The sequence below is a fragment of the Phascolarctos cinereus genome, unplaced genomic scaffold (assembly GCF_003287225.1).
Source record: "Phascolarctos cinereus isolate Bilbo 61053 unplaced genomic scaffold, phaCin_HiC Scaffold_1;HRSCAF=81, whole genome shotgun sequence".
Lineage (NCBI taxonomy): Eukaryota > Metazoa > Chordata > Mammalia > Diprotodontia > Phascolarctidae > Phascolarctos > Phascolarctos cinereus.
The window spans coordinates 37,865,564-37,884,827 of NW_027555514.1; the positions used below are offsets into that span (position 1 = coordinate 37,865,564).

The window sequence follows — 19,264 nt, forward strand, 5'->3', positions numbered from 1 at the left end:
ACAGTAATTGGTTTCTCTGTCCAGTGTCATGTATATAGTGGTGTTTTGTTTACAGTCGGTCTTTTGAATCTCTCAATAACCCTGTAGGGTCGAGAATAGTAGCTAGCATTTGTACAGTGCTTTAAGATTTGTGTTTGTTATCTTATTTGATCTTCATCACAACCCTGTAAGAGAGGTGGCTTAATTACTCCCATTTTACAGAAGAGGAAACTGAGACTCAGATTTATGGCAGTAGCTCAGGGTCACACAGCCAGTATCCCAAGCAGGGGATCCTAATTCAAGTCTTCTGAGTCCAAGTGTAGTGCTCCCTAGACCCTTAGTCGAGATATTATAGGTATTGTTATCCCTATTTTATGTAAGAAGAAACTGAGCCTTAAAGAAATTAGGCTAGACTGCTTTGTATTAGAACCCAGACCTTCTTCCCTCTGCGTCCAGCATTGCAAGTATAGAAAGGATCACTACAAATGTGCTCACCATCTCTCTTCTTTGTCTGATAGATGAATGAACCAAATGCCTATGGAAATACACCTCTTCATGTAGCCTGCTATAATGGACAAGATGTGGTCGTGAATGAACTCATAGATTGTGGTGCTCACGTGAATCAAATGAATGAGAAAGGGTTTACTCCCTTACACTTTGCTGCAGCATCAACACATGGCGCCCTGTGTCTGGAGCTCCTAGTTGGGAATGGGGCCGACGTGAACATGAAGGTATAGTCTTTTAAATTACTTTTGAAAGTTGGTCACTATTCTTAAGTTAAATATTTACATCAGAGTTGTAAATGTGTATAAAGAGTAGCTTTTGATGTCTATAATTGTACAAAATCATTTTCATGAAGATACTTTAATTTTAGTAATTTGAGGAAATCTAAAGTATCACTGAGGGGTCCTTTTTCTTTGTTTTCTCTGGGGAAATATGCTACCAAAACCTCAAGCATCACTGATTGCTTCAGGATTTATTTATCGTGCAGTCATATGCCAGTCCGTGGCCTGCAAAAATAACTAGAAAATGAAAGTCTAAATACTTACAGAATTGACAAACAAATCAAAGCCTCAAAAACAGGAAGCCCTCTGATTAAAGGTTGGTCACGAATCTCTTTTGCCAATCTGCTAAGTCACTCTTCTGTACTCCGGTGTTTTGGATCCCATTGAAGAAGGGAAGGTATCATGGAATAATTTTGAGGATCTCTGAAAGGGGAAAGGACCAAGCACTTCTTGAGCACCTACTGTGTGCCAGGCACTGTGCTAGGAGCTTTACAGATATCTCATTTGATCCTTTCAATGGTCCTGTGACATGTGTGATCACAATGCAGTGTGTAACACCAAGAATACTGAGGTCCCGTGCCCCCCATCTGACAGAACGCTGTCTCTGGGACCCTGGGCAAGTCTCTTAACTTCTTAGATGCTGACTTGAGTTGGTAGAGGGAGTGTCTCCACCCGTCAGTCTTTATCTCCATCCTGGAGATGAGCTGCAGTTGCCCAGAGAATGAGAGAGGCTTCTATGTGGCCTCTTGTCTCTGTCGTTCTAGAGCAGATGGCTTGCTGCTACTGACCCATCTAGTTACAGTCATGAAGAGCCATCTGATGATTATTCTTAGTCTGAAGTACCTTAACATCTAGATGAAATAGAAGTCAAATCCAGTAACCTGGATACCAGGAAAAACAACTTGGGCCACTGAGTTTCCACGTCCTGGTGGGCACAAATATTTGTTGTGGCCCATTCTGACCTGCCTTCAGATTGCTGCCTTCTCTCCCCACCTGGAGACAATTTCTAAAGTTATTTTTGGTTATAGCATAGCTGGAGTGGCTTCTACTTTTTATTTACATTTCAGCTGTCTGTACTTTATTGCTGTAAAATAAAGAGCCTTCTCTAAAGCCTGCTTTCCCTAGCATGAAAGTTTATGAGGACTGGGTTCTTAAAGAACTTAGCTGATAGAGCCCAGCAGCTCCTTCCAGGATTTGAGGACATGGCCCACCATGGAGCTGTCAGCTCTAACCAGTTAGCTCTTTGGGAGGTTTTCTTTGCACCTTAGTGGACAGTTTCATGAATTGGGGTACTTCATCCCCAAGGGTAAAAAGGCTTGTCAGCTGCATCAGTAGAAAGACTGTCACCACATGGAGAAAACCACAAATCCTGTAATGATAGCTAGCCTTCAGTTCAATAAAATTAATTGGAAACAATTCACAATTACAGTTCTTAAAGCTTAGACTTTGACAAACTAATACAATTTGAAAATTGTATTACTTAGAGAAATAAGATAGAGGACATTATTTACTTTGTTGTGAATCTCTTCTCTCTCTTCCCCCTCCCCCCCTTTCCAAAGTTGAGTAGCATTCTTTCATTTCTTTCATTTAGATTTCATGTACCCAACACTAAATTTTGTTCCGGTAATAAAATTGATATAATTTCATGTTGATGACAAAATTGTAATTAATAATGCCTTTGCATTTGGAATTTTAATTTTTATAGCAATGGTAACAACATGTATATGTTGCAAAAATGTATGTTTCATAAATAACAAGTTGGTGCTTTAGTTTAGCAAACGTGTTAAGTGACTGCTTTTTGCTAGTCACTTTCTTGGTTTCTGGAGATCAGAAAATAGAAAAAACTATACAATTCTCCTAACCTCCAACCCCTTATCTCCAAGGTATTTACAGTCTAGTAATGATTGAATGATAGGCTTAGTGGACTAGGTAATTGAATGCTTTTCACCAGCTCCTGGTGTAAGAATTTTCTTTTAAATACGAAAGTTTAAAGACAACAAGATCTTTCATTGCCCTTCAGGGACTTAATTGCTTTCACTTTTAAAATTTCTCAAGCCTAGTATTATAAAATACTACTTTTATAAAAAACTACTTTATTTCTTTAACATTTTACTTAATCATCTCAGCAGTGAATTTTATGCTTAAAACAGGATCTCAATGTTTAATCATATATGAAGAGGTGTTATAGTAAAATCTGTACATTTTGTTCTTGAATATAGCCTTTGTTAGAATAGTTTTGAGCTTATTTTAAATCCCACACATGGGAGTATTTTATATAGCAATACTTCATCCCTTTGGAACACCTCAGTTTCTGATATTTGAGTCTTCAGCTAGGAAAAAGTTATACACATATGATGCTCTCACTTGTTCTGGCAAATTAGTGTCTGGTTCCTATCCGGTCAAGGAGCTGATGTTGATAGAACCTGCTCCACACTCTAAAGTGTCAAACTGGGAAATTTGTGTCCATACGTATTCCACTGTCTTCTTAACCATGACCTGAGTTGAGGCCTGATTGTGTGTGTTCTTTTTTCTTTATTTCGGCTAGCTTACTTTTGAGTATCTTAATTCAAATTTTAGTATTTCAAAGCCACACAATAATTATGCACAAAAAATCCAGCCTCAATTCTAGCCATTGTTAATATACTTACATATTTATGTGTATCATACAATACAACTAGTATCGAGGAACTATTCTTTTTAATTATATTTTTAGAGCAAAGATGGGAAGACACCATTGCACATGACAGCAATCCACGGCAGATTCTCAAGATCACAAACCATTATCCAGAGTGGTAAAAAGTATTTTTGTTTCTGTTTTCAGATGTGGTTTTAAACTAATCTTTAAAAAAAGACATTTGCATGTTAGCTGTTACCATAGCAGAACACATATCTCCGAGTTTGGTTTCAAATCCCATTAAACATTAAGAATGCTGTACTTCATATATCTCTCGTTGTTGTCATTAGTTTTTTAATTATATAATATATAATTTTAAAAAATTGTTTCTGTTGTGTTTTTCTTACCAGAATATAGAAAAAGTTATCTTAAATATTGACCGTTCTTTTTTCAAGTTGATTTCTTTGTTTTAGCCAATGGGAGATAGATCTACTTCTTTGTCATTACTTAGAAATTGTTTTATTGTTGTGTTGATGTCTGTCTGTTTTGCATTTTCTAGTTGCAATATTTTAATTTAAAATGTCATGGTGGGTTCTAAGAAAGCAGTAGTCATCCTTTTTTAATAGCAGGAACATATTCAGCACCTAATAAATATTTGTTTTGAATTAAATTGGCTTGGTCTTTAGCCATTTGCAGAGAGTTAAATCTTTTGAATAACATCTTTACTGAAATAATTTTAGTATGTGTGAATCTGGTTATAAAGAATTGCTATCTTAGTTTGTATTTGAATATCAGTATCAATTATGAATTAGAAAGAATTGAGACAAAACAGAAATTATTCCTTGCTATCTAATATAACCTTGTATACATCCGTGTAGACCTGACTAGATGTATTTTATTGTAGGAGCAGAAATAGACTGCAAAGATAAGAATGGAAATACTCCGTTGCACATAGCAGCTCGATATGGCCATGAGCTACTTATCAACACTCTCATTACAAGTGGTGCTGACACAGCAAAGTAAGTCATTTTCAAGTTGGATAGTGACTCTGATTACACAATACAGAATGAAATTAAATAAATCATTACAACACCGTTTAGTTATTTCAGGGAAAGGTAGTTGTGGGACTTCAGCAAAGAAGTGGTTGCTTGATTATCAGTCTGCCTGAATTCCCTCTACTTGGGTGTAGACACAGTGATTTAAAATTTTAGGTTTATTGTCAATTAATTTGATTATATGAGATAATAAAATCATGTAAATTTTTATATTTTAAGTAAACCTTTGTTCTTCCCCATGCCCCCAAACATGAACTAACTGTATGGTTTTGAAGTCATGTTTATCTTGTGATTATAATAACACCTTTTCATTATTTTTAATCTGCAAGAGAATATAGGTCAATAAAGACAAGTTATTCCTTTCAAAACTTCTTTTAATTGAACAAAACTGAAATGCACATGAAAAATGTAGTTTTCTTGAGTCTCAGAGTGGTGTCTGTTTTTTGGTACTAAGGTTTTTATCCTACTCCCCCCAGATAGTTTAGAAAATAGAATGCTTGTATTTTACTAGTGTTGTAATCAATGTACCATAATATCTGCTTTAGGCGGGGTATACATGGAATGTTCCCCCTCCATTTGGCAGCATTAAGTGGTTTTTCAGATTGCTGTAGGAAACTTCTTTCTTCAGGTAAGCAAATCATGAATTTTGGTATCTTTTGTTTAACAAAACTATAATATATAAACAGGCATCCTTTCTTATTTAAATAGGATGGCTATTTATTCTGTTTATGGCTAAAGCCAGCTCTTTCCCACCATAATTTTGAAGTTTTGAGCTTAAAAATGGATTTTTTTTAAAGAAGGAAAGAATATAATTAACCACAAGTCTATGTGAGCTAACAGAAAAATGTCAGTATTTCTGGCTGCTACGTTTATTCATACAAATTAGTTGTCTTTGAAAATAAAATACAGCCCAAGGAGAAGAAATAAGTTTGAACTGTTTATGTTCTAAATCCTTGTCCAGTTGTTAAGTTTGTTGTGTTGTTTTTGTATATGATGAGATGCACAGTATAATAAACTGTTTTGTCTTGTTGAGAGCAAGGTGGGATTTCCATCTACAATCGAGGTTTCTTAGCCAGGGATCCATATTTGTCCAGAGTTCTCTACATAGGTTTCAGAGGGTCTACAAAACTTAGATGGAGGAGAAGAGAAAACCAACTCCATCTTTGTTTTCTCTAACCTCTATGGAAAGAGACAACTATTGGTTCTTTCTACATTATTTCTAATTCACATCTTATACTGATATACAAGTGCAAAGTAGAAGAGGAACTATTTTTTAAAAATATTTTTTCCCCAGGCACATGTAAAAGATAATTTTTAACATTAATTAAAAATTTTTTTTGAATTCCAAATTTTCTCTCTCCCTCCCCCACCTTTGAGACAGTAAGCAATTTGATATAGGTTATACATGTTCAATCATGCAAAATTTATTACCTTGTTAATCATGTTGTGATAGAAGACATAGACCCAAAGAGGGGGGAAAAACATGAAATAATACAGAAAGTGAAAAATAGTGTGCCTTGATCTGCATTCAGAATCCATCAGTTCTTTCTCTGGAGGTAGATAGCATTTTTCATCATGAGTCCTTAGGAATTGACTTAGTTCATTATATTGCTGAAAATAGCTAAGTCATTTACAATTGATCATCGTACAGTATTGCTATTACTGTATACAGTGTCCTCCTGGTTCTGCTCACTTTACTTTGCATCAATTCATGTAAGTCTTACCAAGTTTTTCTGAAATCCATCTGCTCATAATTTCTTATAACACAGTACAATATGCTATATTATAGTAAAATAGTGTTTCATCACAATTGTATTGTGATGGAATACCCAATGGCCAAACACAATTTTTTCGACCATTCCCCAATTGTTGGGATTCTAGTCAATTTCCAGTTTTTTGCCATCACAGAAAGAGCTGCTATAAATATTTTTGTGCAAATAAGGCTGTTCCCCTTTTTTTGAATCTCTTTGGGATACAGCCCTAGAAGTGCTATTGTTGGGTCCGAGGGTATGCACCGTTTTATAGCCTTTTGGGCATCGTTCCAAATTGCTTTCCCAAATGGTTGGATCAGTTCACAGCTCCACCAGCAATGCATTAGTGTCCTAATTTTTCCGTATCCCCTCCAGCATTTAATATTTTCCTTTTATGTCATATTAGCCAGTCTGATAGGTATGGTGTAGTGATTTGCATTTCTCTAATCAATAATGATTTAAAGTACTTCTTCATATACCTATAGATGGCTTCGATTTCTTCTTTTGAAAATTGCCTATTCATATCCTTTTACCATTTATCAATTGGGGAATGACTTGTATTCTTATAAATTTGAATTAATTCTCTATATATTTGAGAAATGAGGCTTTTATCAGAGACACTGGGCAACTCTATTTCACTAACTGCTGACTGAAATTTAGGCTTTCCTTCAATTATGAACGTGGACAACTGAGAAGGATCCTGCTGGGTCCACCAGACTGCCTAAGTGTTTGTGACACACAAAGGTCAGGATCTCTGTGCTCTACCTGGTGCGTCAGAACTCATCAAACAAGGACATAGAGAGAACAGCTTTCCATTTTCCGAGGAGAGTTTATGCTGTTAATTAGAGCAAGAAATCAGTAGATATTCGCAAACTAGGTCAGCCAAAGGACCTATATTTACTCTTAAAATAGTATGATCAGTCTTGGAGTCAGGTAGGCATACCATAAAAAGTTGTGGTCCAGAATGCTGATTAGCCAAAGCTAAAAATAAGCCCCCAGAAAGTCTCTGAATATGTTTTAAAAATTACTGCAGTAGATGAGGTATTGTTTCAGGTATTTTTATTGTTTAGGTGTTTTTTCTTACTCTGGAAGCTTGCTCTATTGATATTTCTCAATAAATATTAAAGTAACTTAATTCCTGTTTGTTGATTAGATTATTACTGTTTACTAATAACAATTATAATATATACAAGCATGAGTGAGAGTATTGTTTGTTACCTTTTCATCTTCTTCCTGTTGGGAACCAGAAGTAAAGTAAAGCATCTAGGGGAAAAAATAAGCTTTTCTAGAACTTGTCTGAAACCTCAAATAACAGTAACAACGGATCACCACAAAATAGAAGGTTCTTTCTAACGTTGTGTATCACTAAGGAGTTATGTATCAAGTTCAGTAATTTTACAGATACTGAAGTTATGAGTGATATGTTATGCATGACACTTTTGCATGAAAATTTCCTGGACTATTTTAGCAGAACTTTGGTTTATGTTTTATATCACTAAAGAGTTAATTGTTTCTTTAGGATTTGACATAGATACTCCAGATGATTTTGGCAGGACTTGTCTTCATGCTGCTGCAGCTGGAGGGTATGTTTCACAATTTTTATGTGTTGAAAAAAAATCTGGCCATGGCAATTTTCTCTCCCATTGCTTTTATCACTTGTCAGTAAACATGACATAGGAGATGAGAAGTTCCTGGAATTAAATAGAAAAAGAAAGTCAGCATGGGAGAGCACTGTATTCTGATAGCTAAAGCACGTGGCAGCGAAGCAGAGTGGAAAGGAGAGAGCACGGGATGAATAGCCAACAGGACATGGATTTAACAACCTGTTGTCCTCAGTTTCTTCACATATAAAAATGAAGCGTGACCTGGATGATTTCTGAAGATCCTTTGAGCTTCCAGTGTATGATCTAAGAAGCAGGAGATAGAGAAAACAAGGAGTAGGGAACTACGTAAAACCCGTTGGGGCGCAGTGCTCAGGAACTGGAAGCATTATGGATCTAGACAGTCGTTGGTTCTCAGGTCTTTAGATGTTCCATAGAAAAAGCAGAAAGGTGCCTGTATACTGTGACGTTTATGGTTCACAGCATCTGAGGAAGAAGCACCCCCCCGAGAGTCTCAAGTCCAAGCTGCAGCAGAACCAGAAGCCCCCGTTAGGATGCAGAAGGGTCACCTGTTGTCTTGTGCTTGGAGACCAGCCCGTTCTCCTTTTGAATCATTAGCCAGTTTTTCTCATGGCCAGCTTCATTTTGCCTCTTAATAGCTTCTTCTGGCCTCTGGAGTCCAGCAGAACAAGGTGACTTCTCTTGACAGTCCTTTTGATAATTGAACATAGTCGGCAAGTCCTCCTTCTGTAGGCTGCACACCTGAAATTCCTTCAGCTCATCCTCTTGTAATCTGAGCTCAGGGCCTTTTGGCATCTAGTTCACCATCCTCTGGACACTGCAGCTTGTCCAGAGTCTTCCTCCAGTATGGATCCCCGAAGTGACCACGGAGCCACAGCCGGGGTCTGATGAGCTTGTCAGGGGACTGCGCTGATCCTGGTCCTCTGGTCACCTCTGTCTGCTCTTTCCTTCCCTGGAGTGTAACTCCTATTGATCCACTGGCATGAGCTTATCAAAGGCCTCTATTCTTCTTCTTATATATAATCTTAATGTGTTTAGGTCTTCATCTTGCTGTTAGCCATTTGTATTTTCTCTTTTCCAGTCCAAAAATTATTTTTCTTATAGAAAACAGGCACCAAAAGAAAATTGAGCAGCCTCTTTATGAGTGTTCCATGTCATTGCACATTTGTACATATGCACATATATTTAAGTGACTGCCATGTTTCAAGCACCTACTAGGTAGGGACTGGGCATGCAAAGACAGAAATAACTGTCCCTTCCTAAAGAAGCTCATGTCTTGTTGGAAAGAGTAAATCCCAAGTGACAGCAAGGAGCGGAGGAGGGGGAGGAGCAGTGTAAGCCTCCTGTGGTAGGGGACTCCTTGAGCCCAGCTTTGAGGTAGAAGGTGGAGTGAGAACAGAGTGCGAACGCAAGGAGATGCAGGGAGGCTGACTGGGACCTGGGAGAACCAGTACGTCAGATTGGCTGAAGTACAAAATACTTGAAGCTAGGCCGAAGGCAAATTGTGAAAAGCTTTCGGTGCCCAGCAGAGGAATTTCTATTTTCACCTAGAGGCAGTGGGAAGCCCCTGGAGCCTGCAGGATTATGATGTGGTCAGGCCTGTGCCAGAGGGGCATGACTTTGGTAGTTCTGTGGAGGATGGATCACAGACTAGAGAAACCAGCTAGTCCGAGGTGCAGTAATCACTGCAGACTCCTGACAATGAATGACTGTAACCTTTAGCAAGATTCTCTTGGTTTCTTTTATACTCACATGAATTGCCATCAGGTTTATTTCTCTTTAAGAAGTGAAGACAGTAATAAAGTCTGCCCGCTTAAAATGAAACCCATTTCTTGGTCTGAATTCATGATTACATGTAATATTTCTAGTTGTATAAATGTATGACTCATTCGTAAATTCATATGCTATCATTGTTCCCTTAGAACATATTCTATCTACCATTGATTTGACCCTTTAACATATCCTGCTACTTGCCAAACTGAACTGAACAAACTTCTTTAGCAAACCAGTGTCTCCTGCATTTAAAATTTTTATTTTTTTTTAATTTTAAGTCGTTCCTTCATTTAAAATTTTTCTTCTCCATCCACCCTCCATACACTGCAACCAGTCTAGTCTTCTTGAAGTACACCTCTAATGATGTCAGACCCTCACCAACTCCCATGACTGCATTGGGTCCTGTTCTCTAGCCTATATCTTTTGTGCTGTGGCTCAACCTGCCTTGTCCAGCCATTTCTTCCCTACATAGGAGTATGCCCTGTCCTTTGGCCACAGCAGGTCTATTGAGTTTGGTTAGAACCCAAAAACACCATTGTATGTGTGGTCCTTTTGCTTGCAGTGAGGAAAACCTTCCTACTGCTGTTATTCAAGGGCTGATATGTTGGCTTAAAATACAAGACCTATCGAATTATCTCAGTAATTTGTTAAAAAGTGGTTCTGCAAGAATCTTAACCCCAAACTCATATTTTGTATTAATTTTTAATTGACATAAATTATAAAAACACCCGATTTAGTGTGTATTTTATTTTATGCTTTATTAAATAAAGTATTATGTATTTAATACCTTAAGTATTAAAGTATTTAATCATTTAATACTTTAAAAGTAATTGTAAATTCTGCAACTATGGTGTAATTTGTATTTGTAAGGCATGTAAAATAAGAGGGGGAAATATTTTGAAGTACATGTAATATTTAGATTCCTTCTTATTAGAAGGTACTCATCTACATTACACCTACATTATAACTCATTTTATAACATGTGACTTTAAAAGTTTAGATAGCACAAGTTTTATCTTTTAATATCCATTAACGTGTTCCATTCTATGTTGTTATAAAAGGTGCCCTTTTAAAACTATGACTTTTTTTCTGCCATCCATTAATATTTCATATTTGTAAAGAGCATTGTCATCTAAATTCAACTTGAAAATAATTGATAATTATAACATGTTGTTGTTGAAAGAGTTTTCTTAAAAAACTTTTGCAAGACATTTAATTAAACTTATTTTGACACTACTAGGAATTTGGAGTGCCTAAATCTTCTACTTAATACTGGCTCAGACTTCAACAAAAAGGACAGATTTGGGAGGTAGGATGTGATATGTTTTATTTATTTTAATTTTGTGACTTATTCGTTTTCCTTTTTATTTTATAAAAAAAATGCTATTTATGACTTAATGTGCATAACATGGAAACCAGAAAAGATCATTTCTAATGCTAATAGTTCTAAGTGAGTGAGCAGTGCTTATCTGGGCAATCTGTGAGTAAGTCGTTGAGGGTTTTAATGAGAGTTTAAAAGACTGAAGCCTAACCACACACTCACGTGTGGCTAATTCAGTGAAACACATATTTAGCAGCACCAACTGGATCCAAGGCATACTGTGCTAGGTTTGGAATATTCAGAGACAAAAACAGCATAGTCATTTCCCTCAGGGAAAAGAGCTTGCATTCTACTTTGGATCTAAAGCAGAGTATTTTGGAATAGAGAACACTAAAAGCCAGGAGGGTCAAAAAGGCCTCCTGTAGAATTAGTGCCTCACCTTCACCCTGAAGCTGAGGGGTTACAAGAACTTGAAGGTTCTCAGGAGATGAGAGCATCACCAGCAGTGGGGCACAGTCTGTGCAGACAAAAGGTAGTCCAGAGGGCAAACAGCACTTAGCTAGAACATAGCTTGTGTGATAGATAGGTCTGTAAAAATGTGTTAGAGCCAGATCAGGTCAAGATTTTCAAGGCTTATTTTATCCTAGAGGCAATAGGGAGCTTGAACAAGGAAGCGACATGGTTAGACTTCTGCTTTTGGGTGATTATTTTGGCAGACATGTGGAAGAAGATTTGGGGAGAGGAAAAACTGGAAGTAAAACAGTTGGAATGCTGTTGTTACAGTAGTCTAGTCAAGAATAGGTTGAGGCCTGCGTGAGGTGGCTGGCAGGGCACAGTGGATAGAGCTAGGCCTGGACAGGAAGATGCATATTCCTGAGCTCAAATGTGGTCTCAGACACTTACTGTGTGAACCTGGGCAAGTCACTTAACTCTTTGCCTCAGTTTCCTCATTTGCAAAGCAAGCTAGAGATGGGAATGGCAAACCACTCCTGTATCTATCCAGTATCTCAAGTTTGTGTTATGTTGAACTTTCCATCACTCCACTTGTCCAATTAATTGTCACCTTCCTTTAGGATGCAACCTAAACACCACCTTCTACATGAAGGCTACCTTGATTACCTCCAACTGCTAGTGCCTTCCCTCTTAAGTTACTTTGTATTTAATTACTTTGAATATATTTGTATTTATTCAGTATATATTTGTGCTCTGTGTGTGTGGGTGTGTGTTTGTTGCATTCTCCTTTTGTCTAAATTTCTTGTAAGTGGGGATTTTTTTGATGTTGGTTATACTTGGATACCCAGTAACTGGTACCTAGTAAAAGCTTAATACTTGATTGATTGAATGAATGAATGAATGAATGACTCCAAAGATGGGAATCTGGGTGACTTGGAAGGATGGATGTGCCTTCAACAGAACTAGAGATGTTTGAGGGAAGTTTTAGAGAAAATAGAACAAATTTCATTGGACGTGTTGATTTTGAAATGCCTGTTTGACAGCCATGTGAAGATGTCCATCTGGTAACTAGAATTGTAAAAGTGGAGCTCAGGAACAGATAAGGGCTGAAGCTGTGAATGTTGAGAATCATCTGCATTTTGGTTTTAATTATACTTTTGGTAGCTAATGAGACCATGAAGAAAGAGTGTAAAAAATGTTGGAGGGCCTAGGACATATCCCTGGGGTTCCTTCTTGCTTATAGGGTGGAACATGATTGGTGATTCAGCAAAGGAGACTGAGAGGGACGGAGGGACAAATGATAAGAGAACCAGAAGAGAGTACAATCAGAAAAGGCAAGGCACAAGAGACTGTCCAAAAGGAGGGGACAGTCAGCAGTGTCAGAAGCTGCAGAGAGACTTCAAGAGGGAAAAGATCATTGCATTTAGCAATTAAAAACCAGATTGCACGAGGTTAAAAAGTGAGTAAGAGAGTTAGGAAGTCGAGGCGTTGAGAGTGTACAGATTCATAGGGGTGGGGGATCTGCGGCCTCAAGACTACAGGTTCCCCACCCCTATCCTAGGTCTTCATCTGTAGAAAGGAAGCTGACAGATAGAATAGTCGTTTTTTTTTTTGGAGGAGACAGCATCAAGGAAGGTGTGTTGGAGACATGGAAGATGGCTTGTTTGTCAATAACTAACGTGTGAGAAGGCATTGAGAAAATGCAGCTGAGGAGAGTCGTCAAAGTTCGTGGAGGAAGCCTGGAAGAAGGTGTGCAATCAAGGACACAATAGAACTGACTTTAACTAGGGGAAGGGTCACCACTTCATAAGAACCCAGAGTGGCTGTCCCTAATACCATCCTGTCACCCTCTTCCAAAAACCTACAGTATTCAGACACTAAGAACACCTTCTCTGTTGCCACAATAAATGTTTTTCTTTAAAACTCAGGCAAATAATTCTGGCTCTATAAAGCCAGTAGTGGGGAAAACATTCAAAAACTTAATGTCCCTAGTTTGTTATCAGTTAGGCAAGGAAGGACGACCATAAACCAGCCAGGCACCCCACTCAGTGCTTGTCCCATTTATACATATGCTTTCTGTAAGGAGGGATGTGTGGATATGTTTAAGACAATGTGATTGGGTTTCTCTACTAAGGCAGTAAATATAAAAGTAGAGTATAGTAACTAATATCTTAGGAAGGGAAAGCAAAGATTAAGAATCTGTATGACTTCAAAATTATTTGAGATGCAATATAAAGAGCTCTTAATTATGAGTGCTAATGGAAAAAATTAATTTTATGGATTCGTGTGTAGTTATATAATGCTTTTGTAGCAGATTTACCTTCTTAATTATCCCTTAATGTGACCGAAATTAAAATTAGTCTATATCCCCTGAGCACGTAGCTCCTGAAAGGTTATAGAGGGCAGCTGAAGAGTATTCAAGGTGCTCAGGGAAGCCTAAGCCTGGAATTACCTAGGTAACTGGAATTGACTTAAAACTCTCTTTCTAGTAAAAGGAAATGAAGTTTTTTATACTGTCAAATAAATTTATAGAGGTTTGAGAAGAAATGATTCCATGAAAACTGTTTCCTTACTGTTTGTTACCTTAGTATTTCATTTGATTCTTTTCATTCCTAATGTTTATGCAATTTTGATACTCTGATAGCATTCTGCAAATATTATAGCGAAGAAAAAAATTGACTGCAGATATTCTTTTGACATTAAAACCAACTGCAATTCTTCTGAATTGTCAAGTCTTCATACTTACCCATTTATGTTTAAGAAATCTGGTTGATATCACAGAGTTCTTGCCGTGCTTTTTTAACTCTTTTCAGCTAGAAAAAGGGTTAAGAGTTTCTACCAGTCTCATAGGTTTCTCTACTAGAGTGAAGTCCTCTCTGTTCACTCAGGAAATGAACACTGAGCTTCTAAGAACAGTGTAAATTATATTCCTTTCAGTTTTCTGCATTTAGAACAGGAATATCCTTTTCTCTCTCCCCCACTACCTGATTTCTCTCTTTCTGATCTTCCACCTAGCCCACCATCAACCTTCTACAAAAGGGAGATTAACTTATATAACGTCAGCTTAAATAATTATATAACGTCAGCTTAAATAATCTCTATGTGTCTATAAACAGTTAAGACTTAGTAAAAATCCGCCTTTATTTCTGAAGTTGTTTACTGGTATCTGTTTCTTTTCTCTATTGAAATGGACATGGAAGAACACCCCTCCACTATGCTGCGGCCAATTGTAATTACCAGTGCCTGTTTGCTCTCGTGGGGTCAGGAGCCAGCGTGAATGACCTGGATGAGAGAGGCTGTACACCTCTGCACTATGCAGCCACCTCAGATACAGACGGCAAGTAAGTATGACAGTGATGGTACCTGAGTTCAGTCTTTATGTCAGATAGAGTTCTAATTGTGTTTGTCTCTGTATCACCAATGCTTAGCACACATTAAGTGCTTCATAGATTCTTAACTGACTGACCTTTATTTCTTTAATGAGTATAGCATTTGTATTATGTTTCTCTTTGTCCAAAGAGGAAAAATGATTAGTTTTGCAAATGTTTGTTCTTAAATCATGGTTTTTCCTGCCCAGCCCCAGCATCTGGGTTCCATCTGCCGCTTGCCATCCATCAACTCAGATTCCAACCCAAGCCACTCTGGCTGCACCACATCCCTTCCTGTAGGCCAACCAAACTCTCTTATTTTACTAAGAGGAATGATTTCTGGGGATGAAATGAAACCTTGTTGGGAGAGCTACCATTTCACCTTAGAATTTATTATAAAGAAGGAGGGGGTAAAATTGGATATAGTCAGGCATGCACTTTAGATTTTAGGTACAACAGATTTCAAAAGGTTTAGAGAAAGAATGATCAGTCAGTCAACAAACATTTATTAAGTGCCAACTATCTCTGTGCCAGAACTGTAACAAGTGCTAGGAATTAAAAAAAAAAGTTAAAAGAGATTCCCTGGTCTCAAAAAGTTCACAGTCTAATGAGGAAGACAAAATGCAAACAATTATGTACAAATAAGCCATATAGAAGATGAGGGAAGAAGGCCCTAGAATTAAGGGGGGTCAGGAAAATCTTCCTGTAGAAGGCAAGATTTTATCTAGGATTTGAGGGAGGTCATTCCATGCCCATGAAAATGCTATGTTAGGAGATAGAGTGTCTTCTTCAAGGAATAGCAAAGAGATTGGTGTTACTAGCTCACAGAGTATATGGGGGCTGGGGAAGGTGTAAGAATATTGGAAAATGGTGGAGATGTGTGTTTTGAAGGGTTTTGAATGCCAAACAGTGTTAAGTTTGATCCTAGAAAGAGATGATAGGGTTACACTAGAGTTTATCTTATCAGGGGAATGATATGGTCAGGCTTGCACTTCAGGAAAATCATTTTGATAGCTGAGTGGAAAATGGGCTGCAGGAGGAAGAGACTTGTGGCAGGGAGCCCCACCAGAAGCCTATGGCAACGGTCTAGATGTGAACTGATGCAAGCCAGCACCAGAGTGGGGACAGTGTCAGAGGAGAGGAGGGGCGTATACGAGAGATGGTGCCAGGATAGACATGATAGCCCTCAACCACTGACTGATGTAGGAGGTAAGAGAAAGTAGGGAGTCTTACAAGGACCACACCTAGGTTGTGAGCCTGGGTTACCAGGTGAGCCTTCTTTGAGATATAATAGTTAACTTTCCTAGGATTATTTCAGTATTAAATTCTTATGTCTTCCCCCCCCCTCCTCCCCAATGTATATAAGAAATCTATTTTTTCTGGGTTTGGTTGATTTCCTTCATTGTGATGAGGAGCATTTAACAGCATATGGAAAGGAGAATGGTTTGCCCTAAACAGTAAAAGAGAAGTGAAGAAGAGGAGAGGGTTTTGGGAGCAAGTTAACGAGTCCAGTATTGAACATGTTGAATTTAAGGTGTTAGTGGTACATCCAGTTCAAGATGTCCATGGGCAGTTAGAGATGTGAGGAGGACAGGTGATAGGTTAGGACTGAATAAGTAGATTTGTGAATCATTAGCATAAAGTTGATAATTGAATCTTTGGGAGCTGATTAGATCACCATTTGAATTAGGGAGGAGAGGACAGGGCCCAGAACAAAAGCCTCTGGAACATTCAAGGTTAGTGATTTGGATGAAGATCCATTAACAAAAACTGAGGAAATGTGATCAGATAGGTAGGAGGAGAACCAGGGTAGAATAGTTTCACAGTAACCTAGAGAGAAGATAATATCAAGGAGAAGATGGTAGGATTCCATGGTCTAAATTTCTATTCGGCACAGTTGAGTTGAGAATAAAATTCTTAAGACACCAAAAAATCTTAATTTTGATAAAGAGTGAATAGGAAGTATCTCAGTAGGACTGAAGATGCACAGGGAACCAATACATTTTTTAAAGAGTCCTGTTGATTGGAGAATGACTGAACATGTTGTATAGTGTATGTTTGATGGCACATTATGGTACCATAAGAAGAAGAACCTGAGGATTTCAGAGAAACTGAACTGGTGCCAAAGAAAAAAGTAGAACCAAGAGAAAAATTTGTATAATGGCTAAAGTAATGTCAATGAAAACCATAGTTGTGTCAGAGCCAAAATGGCAGAGTATCACGAGGAACGAAGTACCATGAGCCTCTTCCTGACCCCCCTAAAAAATAAAACACAGGGAAAAAAAAATCTCCTAAATAGATCCAAAAAAAGGCACCAGACTGAATTATGGGAACACCCCCCCGACCAAAAAAAAAAAAGAGATCTGTGTGGAGACATGGGGTCTACCCAAGAGCATTCCAGCACAGGGAGAGGCTGTGTACCAAGGTAAGACAAGGTTCCAGATCCTACATGGAGGCTCCTAAACTTGTGTAGGGCATCAGAACAGAGCCAACTAGGTGCTCTGTCTCTCTCCAAATCTCAGGCCATAGATAGAAGGGGATAGAAGAGAGGAACTTTGCCTAAGTGTGGGTGGCATTTTAGGTTGAGAAGAGGTTTAGGCCATAGTCTGTATATACCTAGCAAAGAGCAGGTTGTGGCCTCGGGAGCAGAGTAGGGTCTCATTTCCAGCCTCTAGCTCAGTCTGAAGCCTACAGGAGAACAAGCAGGGTAGGCATCCCAGACCAAAGGGAAGCCCATTGTTCTGTCACTCTAAAGCAGTAGCGCTTTCCAGCTAGGTGTTGGTGCTTGAGTCCCACAGCAGTGTCCTGGAACTCTACATGGGCAAGCCAATAGGTGTGTTGCTTAGACCCAAACCCATGTTAGAAATTGGCAGAGCTCACCCCAGAGGGACAATAATTAGGCTTTGCCCTTGCAAGTACTGAAAGCTTTCACACCCCCAACCTGAGCTCTCCCTGAAATGCTAGAATAATATAACATTCATTATCCCAAGAAAGAAACAGGACCACCTACCCAACACAAAACCTCACTTTAATAGAAATTCTGAAGTCTCCAACTAAGATGTAAGAAGGCGCAAACAAAAAAGAATCCTACCACAAAAGCTGTTATGACCATAAGGAACGTTCAAGACAGACTTAGAAGAGGCTGGCTCTGAAATATCTACAAGGAGAAAAAAAAGCCTCGGTGAAAAACACAACTTAGGCACAAGTACAACAACAAGCAACCACTTCTCCGAGAATTAGAGTGCGCCAAATAGAAGCCAATGACTTAGTGAAACAACAAGAAATGTTAACGCAAAATGAGATGACTGAAAAATGTGAGTTATCTCATTGAAACAGCAACTGACCTGGAGAATAGATCAAGAAGGAAAAAATTACATGTCATCAAACTACCTGAAATCCATGATCATCAAAAGAGCCTAAGCAGAAAACTGTCCAGATGTATTAGATCCACAACATTTTTGAAAATGTACAGAAACACCATAGCCAAAGCCCAGAGCTTCAGAGGAAAAACATACTGCAAGTATTCAGAAATAAAGAATTCAAGTACCAAGGAGCCATAGTCAGGATAACCCATGATTTGCAGACATCACTTTAAAAGAGCAAAGAACTTGAATTACCATATTTCAGAGAGTGAAGTATATATGCTTACATCCAAGAGTGACTCACCCACCACAACTGAGTGTAGTCATACAGAGGGAAGGGGGACCTTCAGAGAAATAGAGGACTTTCAAGTGTTCCTGATGAAAAGACCAGAACTATGTCAAACCTTTGACCTTCAAACAGAGGAGTAAAAATGAGTGAGCACTCATAAGGGACTAAGGATAATCTATGCTTCCATTCTGATATTTAAGAAATGATACGTGTGTCCCCTCTGAGCCTCCTCATCCTGGGGTGGGCAGGTCTTTGACACTTGAACATCATTCCCATTTGAACTGATCAAAAGAGGGAATATTCCACACATGATTGGGTACAGAAATACATTTCATTCCATAGGGAAACAGGAGAGGAGAAGGGATATGGGAAAGTTAAAAGGAGAGTACTTAAGGAAGGGATTAGTCCTAAGCAAAACACTACCTGAGGATATACAAATATAATTATAGCAGGTCTTTTTTGCAGTGATAAAAGAGTTGAAAACTGAAGGGGGAAGCCCTTAAATTGGGGAAATGGCTAAACAAGTTATGGTTTGTAAATGTGATAGAATACAGTTGTGCTATAAGAAAGGAAGAAGGAGGGCAGCTAGGTGGCATAGTGAAGAGAGCTCTGGCCTTGCAGTCAGGACGACCCGAGTTCCAATCCAGCCCCAGACACTTAACACTTACTAGCTGTGTGACTCTGGGCAAGTCACTTAACCCTGATTGCCTCACCAAGGAAAAAAAAAAGATAAAGACTGAGAAAAAATGATCAGACTTGACAGTTCATTCGGTCTGTTTTAAGAGAGCAATTTCAGTTGAATGAATGCAGAAGCCAAATTGAAAGGAAAGGCCATGGAAGTAAGAAGTATGAGCACTTTTTCTAGAAGCCTGGCTGAAAAAGAAGAGAGCTA

The 19,264-nt window shown here is 38.4% G+C and overlaps 1 protein-coding gene across 3 annotated transcripts in view; it reads left to right on the plus strand.

The window, feature by feature from the left end:
• Positions 1-19,264, plus strand: part of ANKRD28 (ankyrin repeat domain 28) — a 204,466-nt gene that overhangs the window by 140,949 nt on the left and 44,253 nt on the right. For all 3 annotated transcript variants that reach the window (XM_078151469.1, XM_020987233.2, XM_020987235.2), the window contains 7 exons: positions 498-710; positions 3,478-3,556; positions 4,283-4,397; positions 4,979-5,061; positions 7,704-7,767; positions 10,820-10,888; positions 14,554-14,694. In XM_078151469.1, coding sequence (XP_078007595.1) covers positions 498-710; positions 3,478-3,556; positions 4,283-4,397; positions 4,979-5,061; positions 7,704-7,767; positions 10,820-10,888; positions 14,554-14,694 — 764 coding nt within the window. The remainder of the gene's footprint in view (positions 1-497; positions 711-3,477; positions 3,557-4,282; positions 4,398-4,978; positions 5,062-7,703; positions 7,768-10,819; positions 10,889-14,553; positions 14,695-19,264) is intronic.